The 14112-nt window shown below is 47.3% G+C and overlaps 1 protein-coding gene across 4 annotated transcripts in view; it reads right to left on the reverse strand.

Moving 5' to 3' along the window:
- Positions 1–14112, reverse strand: part of ULK1 (unc-51 like autophagy activating kinase 1) — a 91752-nt gene that overhangs the window by 9833 nt on the left and 67807 nt on the right. For all 4 annotated transcript variants that reach the window (XM_090063056.1, XM_090063057.1, XM_090063055.1 and 1 more), the window contains 8 exons: positions 12698–12823; positions 9419–9570; positions 8875–8958; positions 7966–8228; positions 7313–7497; positions 6437–6552; positions 5735–5878; positions 2444–2631 (listed from right to left, as the gene is read on the reverse strand). In XM_090063056.1, the coding sequence (XP_089919182.1) occupies positions 2444–2631; positions 5735–5878; positions 6437–6552; positions 7313–7497; positions 7966–8228; positions 8875–8958; positions 9419–9570; positions 12698–12823 (1258 nt within the window). The remainder of the gene's footprint in view (positions 1–2443; positions 2632–5734; positions 5879–6436; positions 6553–7312; positions 7498–7965; positions 8229–8874; positions 8959–9418; positions 9571–12697; positions 12824–14112) is intronic.

Genomic DNA, 14112 nt, shown 5'->3' on the forward strand with positions numbered 1-14112 from the left:
AAACACAGACTAGCCTGAAGACTGGCTATACACAGGACCTGTAGAAATCTCTTGATTTTTCATTCTTTTTTTTTTTTTTTTTTTTAAACAGGTTATAACTTATTAGAACTTCCTGTAAAAGCCCGTTTTGAATATTCTCAACTGAGTTATATAAAAACAGCAAACAGGTGCCCTGTGTTTTATTTTGTGGGTCCGTTCTTCTCTCAAAGCCAGAGGTTAAAACCCTTTATTGTATGGATTTGGGGCAGGCCTCACAAGAAAATAAAAAAAACAAAAACCACACATCCCACAAGCTTGGTAACCAGGTATAATCCTGGGCAATAGAAGGATTGGTTTAATGCTCACTATGGGCATCTGTACACATGCTGTGGGGTGGAGGGGGAGGGCGCTTTAATTAGTGGCTCCAAGAGCCACTCTAATATAAGTTCCTGCAGTGTCATGTGTATCTTCATGCACTTCAAAATGGTAGTGGGGGCGCTCGTTCGATGAGCTTTAGTTAAAATGCCCCATTTCAAACTGCGAGGATACTGAATACACATAACGCAGAAGATCCTGGCGTGTGCCAATTGGCACGCTCCAGCAGACTTGATTAATCAAGTCTGCTCCAACACATGCTAATTAGCATGTGTCAGAGGACAGCTCTCTATCACATGTATTAGATGCTCTTATGTTCTCATGCGACTTCCGTTGCTATACCTTCTCAACACCCTGGAAGGCAGGGAAGTGCTATTATCCTAATTCTGTAAAAGTGGGAACCGAGACGGTGAGATCAAGCGCCTTGTCCCAGGTCACGTACACAATCTGTGGTGGAGCAGGGAACCTGGAGCCTCCTGACTTCTAAGCTAGCACCTTCACTACCAGATGGGTCCTTCCTCATAGAGAGGAAGTTTTTTGTTTTTTTTATATACTGTAGTTTCCAGTCCGGCTGTCAGTCATCATTCAGCCTTTCCTACTGTGGGCTCCAATACATCTGGGTATTTTCTTTTAAACCACTGCACTGTGTCAACTTCCTAGAAGTATGACTTTATTTTGTTTGTACCAGCTGGAACTTTTTCAAAGAAAACCTTTTATGTACATTTTACAACATGGCTAAGGATCAGGAACGAGCTTTAAAAATGCCAACATTTCAACACTCTCAAAACGCCCCCAGCAGCAGGTGCTTGTGTGGAAAGTTTGCCGGGTTTGCATTCTGGACAGATCCGCAAGGCACGCAAGGGGCTACAAATACGCCAAAAAGGTTTCATGCCAGGAAGGGTTTGCGACATGCAAATGGATCATGAAAGCCTGCACTCAGCAGAAACGATGTCTGAACTGAAATGACTCACTGCAGACATCTGAAGCCAAACTGCACAGCATTAACGAGATGAAGCTGACATTTCCATAGGTAGGCTCCTTGCAGACCCTCAGGAGGAGAAGCAGTTGCATTGTTCTAGGGCTCTTTCTTTAAAGGCGGTTCGATGTTTGATTAACTCCCATCCAAAATGGGGCACAGATAGTCTTAGTCTCAGCCCCATGGCCTGGCAAGAAAGCTAAGCCAGTGCATGCAAATCAGTGCACACCCAACAGACCAAATTTGACATTTGATTTTGATTCTTTTTTAAATTCAAACCTTAAACGTCAAGCCAATGCACATAGGTCTCCACAGGTGGCTAGAAGGGTCTTTGATGTTGGGATCACAAGTTAGCCGCCTTAGACACGTGACTGCAAGATCTTCAATGGATACGAGACTGTCTTAGGTCTCTCCTGCAGCTCTATCGAAAGTGGAGAGCCCGACATACAGATCAAGTGCATTTTGGCCATGGGACTGTGCGTTATGCCTTCAGATCAGTTTGCGGTGGTGGGTGCGGAAAAAGGTGGGGACTTTTCAGCTCTACAAAACTGGTTCAATAGCTCCCTTTTCAGGTCAGAATCACTCCCTCGTCAGCAGGACTTTCCTGTTAGGGGTCAAGTGCATTTCCTATTAGGTACTTTTTCGCCAGACTTTGTGTTGCTGACCCAGTCCCCAGTGCACGCAGAAGGCAGTAATGAGACATGCTTAGTAGCTTGCTGGATGGAGTTGGGCTAGACATCAGTGACAGATTAACAAGTTTCCACACAAACAGCCAATTTTCAGTCAAAACGTAACGTGCAACTTTTGAGGGCCATTTCCAGCCTGTGATATCACTGCCTTGGCAACAGTAAAATTAGACTCTCAGTCATAACAATAACCAATCTCAAGGCTTAAAAGGCCGCACTCTTCTGTCTTTCAAACCACTCCAACGAGACTCATTTTTGGCTTATTGTACTTCATGAGCCACAGGGTGTAAACTAGTTTCCTGAAACTCAGTTAATGCATGCTCAGCACCTGACACCATAAGCTGCAAGCATCCAGGGCTTAAGCTTTTAGACTTGCTTTTGAAGGGCTTCCCCACCTCCCTCCAGTAAGTCCCCAGGATGCCCCCACCTCCATGAGCGTCTCCTCGGGCAGCTCCGGGGCCTCGAATGTAACCGCCCCTTCCAGGTTAGCCGTGATGGGATCGGCAAAAGTGTACCGCAGACTAGACGGTGCTTCCAAAGCTTCCCCACCAGCTCCCATGATCACGTGTCTACCGCTGCACGAGCCTCCAGAGCTCAGAGAACTGGAAGAGCCCACTGCAAAGGAAAGCAGAGATAGAAATGACTTGGATATTACCATGGAGCCAGAACTGGAGTCAAGCCACTGTTTGGACCAAGAGTGTCAACCATAGGGTCCGCAGGCTGGACCTGGCCCAGGGAGCCAAACCAATGCGACACCCTGGGCTTAGGCCACAGCCGCAGACTGTCCCTTCCACCACAGAGACCCTGAAGTAGCACGTGTGTCGGGCTTCCACAAACACGCAAACGAAGAACGTAAGCCCCACACACAACGGTCACAATCATGAGTCCCTTATTTGCCATCTAGCAGTTATGGCACTAGACTGTTCTTGCTGAAGCTCTGTTCACAGGAGCGGAATCATGCTCCCCACCCCTTTGATGAGGGCATTGCCATACCAGGGCCCATCTCATTAGTACCCACTTGCTGACCCGTGCTTGCTCAAGGTGGTCCAGAGGAAGGTGCAAGAACTCCCCAGTTGAAGATGTGGGACAACCTGGCTCCCTGTCAAGTTAGATTTCATCCTGGTCTCCACGAGCTAGGCTCTGAAACAGGTGGATTAACATCCCTTCCAAAACAGCTGTCACTAATGATGACAACAGCTTGGGACACTGTGTCCAGATAAAAGTCCAAGCCCATTTGGCATGTTGCTTGGGCATGCAACCAACACTATCATATGCTATTATCTCAGCTTCCCCATCATTCATCAGCCAAGCAGGATTTGATTCCCAAGCCTTCAGCACAGTTTACTAACTTGAACTACAGTAGTTATCACCTGTTACACCAAAGAGATTGCCCAGATTTGGAACTGGCAACCTCTTGTACACAAGGCAGATTTTCCTGCCAGGGCACTATGCTGCTGGCATTATCTCCAACCTGCAGATGGGGAACAGGGCTACAGCTAAGATTAAGTGACCTGCCCATGATCATCTACTGAAGCTGGGCCAGGAACTAAACCCAGTGACCCCATCCCATGTGACCCATCCTTTTCCGTTTATCCACAATCCTTTCAGCCAAACATTCAAGTCCAAACAGTGTCCCCCCCTCATCAAGTTTAGTCTAAAGGCTTTGTGTTAATAAAAGGAGCACCCATGTGTATGAATTCATAATGAGATAATTAACCCTGCAATACATCTTGCACTAAACCTGGCTGTAATACTGAACATCACTGAATTTCTGGGTAATAAAGGCACATCCTTTCCTCTCTGGATTTGCTGCTCTCTGTCTTCAGAAGACTCAGGACTTGTAACTCATAGCTGAGTAACTAATGTAAAATATACTCAGTTTCTTTTCCTCTAAAGCTTCACTGGTCGAGTGCTACGCTTCAAAGACTGAAAGAATCAAAAGGAGTGTTGCTAGTTCTTTGAGGGGGGAGGAAAGAAGTGGGCAAGCTCTAAGAATCTCATGTTTCAGATATTTTTGTAATTGCAAGACACTTTTCAGAAGCTTTAATGCAGGAGTGTTGAACATCTGACCCCACAGGCTGAAGAAGGGGTGTGGGACCAGTACGCACGTCATGTCAGGCCTGTGGAGCCATTTCCCACCATGCCAGACATAGCATATGCTGCATCAGTCCTGGACCAGTGAGAACAGCACTATCCACAGCGCTCCTGCAGGGTTGGTCTGGGACATGCACTACATGTGACACCTGCTTCAGCCAGTCCAGGACCTGTGCTGTGCACAGCACCTGCCTCAGCTGGCCAGGTAGGGTGCTGTGTGCCGTGTGGGTGCCATGTGCGGCACAGTGCACTGTGAAGTCCCAGGTCAGCCCGAGCAGGCACTGGGCATTCATGGAACGGACAGCACGTGCAGCAGTCATGAAGTGGGTGCTGTGCGCAGCACATGTCCTGGGCTGGTCAGTGCAGGCAGCATCTGCGGTCTGGCACGTGGGTCAACTCTGAGACCCAGGGGTAGCACCGGGGGCTGGAGGATGGGACTGCAGGCCACATCTTTGACATCCCTTCTTTAACAGGATGCAGGCAAGCACTCTGGTGTGGCTGTTAATGGGGTGTGAGGTGGTTATACAGAAGACTCCTCAAACATTTAGATTGTATGGCATCTTGTTACCTCTGAGCCTCCTTCCTCCTTTTGGTCAACATACAAAGAAGGCCCACACACCCTCTTTGTATGTCAACCAGAAGACATGATGGGTTTAGCAAACCTAATAACAATAACCAGCAGGTCTAGAAGCTCCACCCTTACCTGTAATACTCATATTGCAGCCTGCACTGAAGGGGCTTGGGGATGGCTTAGCATCCTCTTCAGAGGATGCTGAATAGGGAGAGTCTATTTACAATCTAAAGCATGCCATCAGCATGAAGCTCTGCAGAGATCAGACTTTACATTCTCTGGTCTTTGTAATCAATTTGCGTGTAAGCTGAGAGATGCTTTTTATTTGTGCCAACCCCTGCCCCAGCCCAAAACTGGAGGGGGACTAGAGGGAGGGAGAGATGGTCTCCACAATCAGTTATGAAAATGAGTTCTTAATTAAACCTAATGTCTTGACCGAGTAAAATGGACTTAAATGATAACAGCAACAACTGCTCCAGTTTAATATTAAGTATATATTCATTTCTTTCTGAAAAGGACAGTACCAAACAGAAGTAGAATTGAGGAATTATACCACTACATTTGTTTGGACAGAAGGGTACTAGACAGGTAGTGTTTTGTGGGAAAAAAAAAGGTAGAGGGGATTTCACTGATTTGAGTATAGCAAGTCTCCCTATTAGCATTTGGGACACGGGACTGGATGGGTTCTCCTAGATAATCTAGTCCAGTCACTAATCTATCAGCTATGAAAGGCTGAAGGGCAAAATTCCTTAAAGAGGGACAGAAATAAAAAGGGGAAAAAAAAAAAAAAAAATAGTTCACAGCTCTCCTGCAGCACTGGAAACAGCTATTGGACACGACCTCTTGCAGCAATAAAAGCAGCTACACTGTGCTAGCATTAGTCCGAGTTATGACCTCAATAACATTCATGCCAGATGAAGTTCAATATAATATGTCCCGATAAACCTTCTTAGGCTGCCAATATCCTATTGGCATGAAACAGACCCCCCTAGCACTAAAACCAACCATCACCATCTCCCAGACAGATGCAGAGAAGACCGAAAGGTCCATTACCTGAAAACATCCTGGTCCTAGTGGTTTGCGGTGGCGTTGTCCCACTTGGAGGGGACCCAACAGTGAAGATCACCGGTGATGGGCTAACAGAGCCCATAGCCCTAGCACCAGAGTACAGGTTTCCTCCGCAAGCACCAGAGGGAGCTACAGAAATAAAGCGAAAATGAGCAGCTTTTTAAAATTGGGGTTACTCAGAAAGCCGAGTCTCCTGTCCACAAAACTACCTGATGACTTTCCCACCAATTTTCTATACAATTCTGTGTTACCAGCGCATGCCAATACTCCCAATGAGACCAGAAATAAGGGCAAAACGGTGCACCACTGGGGCTGTGTTGCCAGTGCTGTTTGGTCCTAACATGGTACTGCAGCCAAGTGCAGCCGTTCTCAGGACAGGCACCAAGTGACATGCCTCCATATACATGTTTGAGCTTCACTTAGGAAAGCATTCAGTGCTTTATGGTACACCTATGATTCACAAAAGGGGGAAAAAAGGGGCATCCACGATGATCCCCCGGTGCTTTTCAGCCATAGACAAACAGCTTTAACAAAAGGAGGCAAACACCATTACCCCACTTTGCAGATACTGCAGTCCTTTTCTGAGCCAAGGCTAGGAAGTTACCTGTATGTATATATGTAAGGTACAAGCTGCCTCGGTACATGCCTAAAACAAGCTGCTGGGGCTTCCCGTTTTCCCCCCCCTACCTGTTATCTCCATGGGCTTCTCATTGTTCAGGCTGTCATTGCTGCCAGCTTCCGAGATCTGTGCCCCAAAGGCAGCCTTGAGAAGTAGGTCAGTGAGCCTGCCGGTACTCAGAGATCTAAAGAGGAAATGAAGGGCAAGGATGCAACATCTGGGATGTTGTGGGGTTTGCAGAGAACAGGAACTTGCTGAATCTGTGCCGTTCTGCTTTCCATGCATTGCACACTAAATGACGCAGCGTGGTTACTGTTGGCCCCATACTCCTTGCTGCTCAGTGACAAAGCCCCAGGATACCACTAGCTGGGGGTACAGCTACTTGCTCTACCATCTATCTTTGCTTTCTGTAAGCATTTACAACTGTGGCTCCAATAGGGGAATGGTTTCCTTCAGGTCTTGTCGCTATTTCAGGAGACACTGAGGCAAATCCCTTCTGTTGGAGCAAAAGCCCATCCATGCGGATAGACAGAACGGGAACACCTGGCTTGCTGCGGGTCTGTTCAGAACCAGTATGTGCAAGAGGACCCACAACGCCAACCTACAACAGGGTCAGGAGGGAAGACTAACAGAAGTGACAGCAGCTTCATGCCCCAAAACAATCCCAGTGAGAAGAAAAAAACCCAATGATGGGTCTTAAAAGGATCTCCGTTCCAGGCACTTGTTAGATAGGAAACCCTTCCACCCTCACAGCAGAAATTAGCAGCAGGTGTGTGCAATCTAAGTAGCCTCCTATAAACAACTGAATCCAGATCCTCAGTGACTGAAGTCTTGGGCACTATCCTGCCGCTAATACCAGTTTGTTGTTGGAAGATCTGAGACAACCTCCAAAAGCCAGGCTTCCAGATCATATGCGACTGCATGATATCATGACCACATCTCACCTGCCCTTAATCTCTTCCACAGGTCTCAAGCCCAAGCCGGTCTGCTGGCAGTGGAAGTGACCCATCTCCTTCAGATCCGGCAGAGTCTTGTTCCGCGTTGGGGCTACCATGACTCCCTGGTGGGCCAGGAGTGTGAGGAGGTTTTGGGAGCTCGGGGTTTTGGGGAACTCAAAAGGGGGCATGGCCTACAAAGAAAAGATCTGATGCTTTTCACTGGGTTTTTTGTTTTTTTGTTTTTAAATAAAGTCAAGTCAAGGGTGGGGGGTGCTCCCCTCTACTAGATCCCACAAAAACATGGCTTACAAACCATGAGCTTTCCCCCAGTCCCAGAGGAAAAGCAGCCCCTGAAAATGCTTGATCTTTGCGGTGCTGCTCACAGGTTGTGCCACACTGACAACAGCACGCAGGAAGCTATTCAAGCTGCCACTGATTTAACAGGGCTGCCACCTCCACTGCCACCCCAGGAGAGAGGCCTGAAAGGCAAATCCCAGCCTCTGTGAAAATCAACCCTGCTGTTCACTGACCAGCCCTTAAAGGACCCACTAAGAGCTACTAGCAAATACAATACATTTTTATCTATTTAGAGTTATTTACCCCAAAACAACCCACCAGAGTGAGCTGCAAGAGACCCCAAAGCAGGGTCCATACAATACCTTTGTCGGGGAGCCCATGATAGTTGGTAAAGGGCTTCTCTGCATAAATTCAGACAGCTTCGGTGAGGACCTCAACTGCCGGCAATGCTGCAAACCATGAATCTGCAGGGGCTGGCTGACTGGGACATGGCCAAAGTGAGCCACCAGAGGGTCCGAGTGCTGCTTAGTAATCTTCTGCCGGCAGGAATGCAAATCGGACAGGTTGGGGGCGCTGTGCAGCCGGGAGCCCATGCCTCGGGCAGAGTGCTCGGGCATGGACGCACCTAGAGGGTCCAAGCACACAGACCACATGAGCCCTCTCTGCAAGGGGCAGGTTTGAGCCCAGGACCTGCATTGCCAGCCTTAAAGGAACCTTAGACAGGTCAAGCCTGTGCTCTGCTCTCAGCCACAAAACACTTTTGAGGCCTGAATTAGGCTGTGGGCTTTCAGGGTCTAAACTCAAGTGATGAAGGGGAAAGGGTAAGCACTGCAGAATGATGTTTTCCGATACTGCAGTGGTTGGAAAAGAGGGCGCGCTATCCTTGCTTGGGTTTGGCAGCCGTGAAACCACATGTTGTGAAATCTCCTGGGCAGGGGATTTTCTGAGGAGGGTTTAGTTAGGGGGCAAAGGAGAATTCAGTTTTACTGGGTTGCAGCAAACACACAAGCCACTGATTTCCACAATGCGAGCAGGAACTTGTGGCATTTTAAACATGGTAATACCAGGGCAAGCACAGGGGCAGTAACAGCAGGAGGCAAGAATCCTCTTCTTACCACAAAACACCTCCTGTCTGAACCAAACATCTGGGAAGGTAAGAAAGGAAAATCCCTTTCCTGGGGCCTTCTGGAGCGCACTTCTGGTGGATCAAACTGCAGCTTCATGGGGGAGGGTAAAGAGGAGGAAGACAAATCAATACAGTACTAACATACCAGGCATGGGGGTCCTGCTTCTCATCTCTGCTCCAAGAGGGGAGGGGATCACAGTCTGTCCAGGCTGCTCTGGGATTGTTCCAACTTTAAGGGGGACACAATCAACAGCTTTATGCAGTATTATACAGTAACACAACACATACAGAAAGCATCAAGCAGACCCACAAAGCTTCCCCACCCCATCCTTAGGTGTTACACGGAAAGAAAAAAAGACCGCTCCAGGGCAAGAGCAAGGAAGAATCTGCAGGAACTTGGGAAATGGGATCAGAAGCCCATATTAAACTGGGGTTAAAACAGAGGAAGAAAATATGAACACCAGTGGATCCCCATCCAGAACAGTGCCATCTTACTGGGGTAGAGACAGAAGAGATGCAAGAGATCTAGTAAAATTGGGGGCCCTCCCTGCATAGTGTAAGGCACATCCACTGGCCAGTGGAGAGGGCAGGGAGAGAACCTAGCCAACAGTGCTGCTAGTGCCATTTCCCTATACTGGGCACATTTCATTTTGTCACAGCAGAAGACACATCAGCTGGCGGCCTCTTACCTTGCGGAGATGGTGTGTAAGGCTTGGCACCGCCGAAGGAGAACTTCCTGGGAGCAGACGCAGCTCCGTGCTCTCCAGCGAAAGGAGGGGAAGCACCAGTTTTGGGAAAACCCAGAGGACTCGTACTGCTGGCTCTGCGGACTGCACCAGACCTGACCAGAAACAGCGAAGCACAGGTTAGGCCAGAAGGCAGTGAAGAGGCACAAGGGAAGGGACCATCCCAATCCGCTTCAACGTCTCAGGCTACTTCACGAGAGCTTTGTTACAATTTAAAAAAAAAAAAATTGAGCCTAATCACAGACCAGACGCTGTACAAGCACAGAACCAGCAGCTGGTTCCCACCCAAAGGCTGTACAATCCAAACGAAGTCTTGCAAAGCAAAAAGAACAAAACCAACTATAACAAGGGGAACGAATGCCTTGCTCCTCATTTTTAGGAGTGCTCCACAGCACACAGGAATTCCTACCAACTCCATGGAAGTCCAACTTCTTTACCCTTTGAATTACTTTAATAACTCCAGCAAACATGCCTGACGGTTTGTTATTCTGCTGTTGATCCCGAGTGTTTGGCTGCCTGCACTTTCATTAGAGTAGCCTTTTAATTAAATAGCCGCCTAAGCACTCACTGCATTGCATAGTACGTGAGCTGTGCCAAGGGAGTTACTGCCTTGGAGAGCTTTGAACTGGTCAGAAGCAAAATACAAAGCTAAAACAGTGGTGTGTGGTCAGCAGTTCTGGCATGACAGAGGGAAGAACGGGGGGGCATGAGGGGTGTTTTAGACTTGGATTTTCAAGAGCCCTAGCTCCTAAACTTGCTTAATTAATTGCCTTTGGAGGAGGGGGATAAATCTCTCCCTTCAGTAACAAAAATTACTTTAATCCATGCTGATATACAGCTTGGGTGTCAGCCAGATCCTGCAAACAGACAGAAGGGAAAAAAAAGGGAAGAGAACAGTGTGCCCAATTAAATCTGGGCCATTTAAAGACACAGGAACATAGTTTTTGGCACTTCACAATATACTTTACATGGGAATGGCCCAACTGCAGCCCTCAGGACTATTAAATAATACCTGCTCTGAACTTGCACCTGACTAAAGCTGCTCAGAGAGCTGGAATGTCACATAGTCCTGAGGGAGATGGAATGAGTAAGCAGAGGACGTGTGATGTGGCATGTCACAGCAACATATGACACATCTGTCCATAAACAAGTTACACGCATATGCTGTCTAGTCACCCTGTCAAAATGTTCTTGTCAACAGAACAACATTTCAGTTGGTCTGTCATGTGGCCTTTAGGCATGTGGTGAAATGGACACATTTTTGCCTTCGCCCCAAAAACCTTAGAGGCATTTACTCAAAATGACCTGGCATGGAAGACCAGCTATTTGGATTAAATATTTTTTTCAGGATCCTTGATAGGAAGTGCAAATCCTTTAGGAGAGTGAAAATTCAGCTTGATGAGGTTCTCCTTGAATTCTTGTAAGAGATGCATACTGAACCTGTGGCTTGGAAATAGAGATGGCTGCTGTAAATATGACTCCATATAGGGGGCTCTGCATGAGACTACTGGATGCTAAAAACCAGGCAGCTTTAGAGCTGTTCCATGAGCAGCCTCGCAGAGGTGATGGTCCTATTGCTGCACCCCCAAAGAATAAAGTGGCATAATAACCACTTGACCTCAGATTTGTAACGGTGAATCTGAGCTGAACAATTCCAGTCGCTAGCATGCATGCCACAGCCCTGTTTTTCATACTTCTTCTACAGTCTCCCTTGACTATGTGAACAATAAGGACTGCTATGAGGAATGGCCATCCCCCCCCGACCTAACTCTAATAGCTGCAGCAAGTTTTGCTCTAGGAAATATGGGGCATCTAAGTGTAGAAAAACTGTCTATCAATGAATCTGACTTCAGCTTCATATTTAGAGGGATGGGGTACCAGACTGCAAGAATGTATTCGTGAGGTCCTGGCACACCACGATCTCTTCGCTACTTTCCGATTAGACAAGCTGTAATGTCTCTACAGGGTGACCCACCTGAGAGGCCCAACATAAGAACGGTTGAAGCTCAAGACCAAGTTAAAAGGGATTTTATACCCCTAACGAAGACAAATGTGACAGCAATCAGACGGACAATAAGTTACACTCCTGACAAGACTTGGTTGTTTCCTTGCCATTTACATGACTTGCCAATGTTTCAGCATATTGCACCTTTGGTATGTGATATTTTTTTCTGCTGAATATGGGCTCAGGAGACAAATTTTACCCTGAGAACAGACTGGCACAGGCTTTAGGAGGTTTGCCGTTGTCTGCAGTATGGGAATAATCCTTTCCTCGGGATCTTCTCAGTATATATATTAACCAACTACTTCCCTGTTGCTGAGGTGGTAGGGAACTAGCAGTGCCCTCGTCTCCCCTGCTGGCACCCTGACACATTGTAGGGAGGTGCTGGCGTTTCAGGTACTGAGATTGGTAGTTGTGTGTAGGGGTTAAGTGGTAACTGGGAATTCCTCGGGTACACGATTGTGAGTGAACACAGGGGAGTGGAAGGGGCCTAGGAGACCCCTTCCAGTCCCATGCTTTTATGTTTAAGGTCATACACCTCTTGCATGGATATTCTTACACTAAGCACTAAGGTGCGTGGGACTCAAATGACAGATGTGAGCCAACTGCCACCCAGAAGTGTGATCTACCTCTATGGCATGCAAGGATTCAGACACATAGTTCAAGCCTGACATCCGGTTCACCCTCATTACCTTCCAAATGCATATCCTGCCCTGCAGGCATGAACTGCTCATGCAATCATCATGCTACATACTCACAATAATAAGGAACTATCATGTGGCTTGACAAGCTTTTAAAATCAGGCAAATGACTGGTTTTAGCCACAAATCAAAGAAGGGAAACTTTCCTCTCGGAGAATTCTTCAGGGGCTGATCTAACAGGCAGAAGATTGCTAAAGACATAAAGGGCTGAAAGCTCATGGGACCTGAGCACCTAACTGGCAGGTGTGTGTCTGAAGATGAGCACAGGTACACGCAGGAAAAGACTTGCCGTGCACAACAACTCAGATTTCACTGGCACAGTAAATACCCAAAACAAGTTAGCACATGCACACAACACACTGGGTTGCCTCCCTATGGCAAGGAAAAGGGCCCATAATACTGAAGACCATCTACAGGCCACAATGAAAAACCTGCCCATGGTAATAGTGTAGAACAGAAGTCTTATGCTTTGAGCAGGAGGTGGTATTACCCCACTTCTTCCTACACCTCGGGACTTACCGTGGGGAAGAGTACTGATTGGGAGACTGCAGGTTTTGCTCAATCCGTCTGTAGTTGTGGACCTGTGTCGGTACTGGGATGGGGACCGAATGCCCGTATTTGCTGCTGGAATACTGGCCTGGCCGGCTGCAGATGCAAAAAGAAACAAAGACTCATGAGAGGAGGGCTTTTCATCCAGCGACTTGATGTATTAGCTTCGAGTGCCTCTATCACTGGAAGGGACCACCCATGGGTCCTCTCCCAAGGTTCAAAATCATCTCTCAGGAACTGGCACCTCACACCTCCAAAGAAATACTTACCTCATCTTTGCCAGCAAGATTACCACCCACGGACCAAAGTAAAAAACATTCACCCAACACACCACTCCCTCCAGAAAAAACAGTGCTCAGCTATTTCCACCAGCCAAAGAGTACATCACCGTACACATCTATGGCTCATAAAGGACACAGGCGGAGAAAAATCGCTCTTTGCCACAGGCTACTTATGATTCATAGAGTTATTGTTGAAGGGGCGGGCCTCCACAAATTTCAGCATGTCACTACAGGGCTAGTGTTAGCCCATTAGAGAACAGCCAAGTAAGCGAAGCCATGCAGAAAAGAAAGCATAGGGGGGGTGCTATTCTTTGCATGCCATCTCTCAACATTTTCTCTGAGATCAACAGTCACAGGTAGGCAGCAGAGCAGGACCCCAAATGTTTTAGATGTACTCTGCAAACTACAGACTGCATTCCTGTTTCTTCCCAACAGGAGATATTCAGTCCTGGCACCAACAGCTAGCCCCTTCAGCTGGCAGTCATCTTCATTATTTTCAGTCTGCTTAGCTAAGACTGTGCAAGAACTCTTCAAAACATGTATGAATAAACTAAGTAGCTGCCTTAAATCCTTAGGTCTTCTGGGCATTTCAGGATTAGCTGCCGTGGCAGTCTCACTCGTTACACACAGGACCACCTGTGGAGCTGTCAAAATTGCAGAAAGATCTTAGTGGAGATGAAGGTGCCCTGTTCAGATGAAGAAGTCACTGAGCTTAGGGAATTTGAATTTGTGTCCACCTCAACTAGAAAGGAGAAAGCCTATACTGCTATCGATTCTACAGGTATGCAACTCAGAGCAGAAAAGGAAGGAAGAAATAACCCACCTAGAAGTAAAACAGAGAAAAAGCTGTGGTGTCTAGTAGGACAGCTCAAAAGCTTTCCACAACAAAAAGTGCCTAGATATGTTGTGCAGTTGTTGATAACAATCCTGGGGAAGCCCTTACATTGCAGCTTATTCTCATGATCTTGAAGACATGGTACGCAGCACATGGAGACATCACTTGTGCCTGACAGAGTTCCAATTTACTGAAAAAGATCCTTTGTCAAGGCTGAAAGGCCAAAAAATGAGCCAGTTTTCCCCTCCACTGGTTTAACATGTTTGCTA

The sequence above is a fragment of the Crocodylus siamensis genome, chromosome 9 (genome assembly GCF_052110815.1).
Source record: "Crocodylus siamensis isolate JL-2025a chromosome 9, ASM5211081v1, whole genome shotgun sequence".
Lineage (NCBI taxonomy): Eukaryota > Metazoa > Chordata > Crocodylia > Crocodylidae > Crocodylus > Crocodylus siamensis.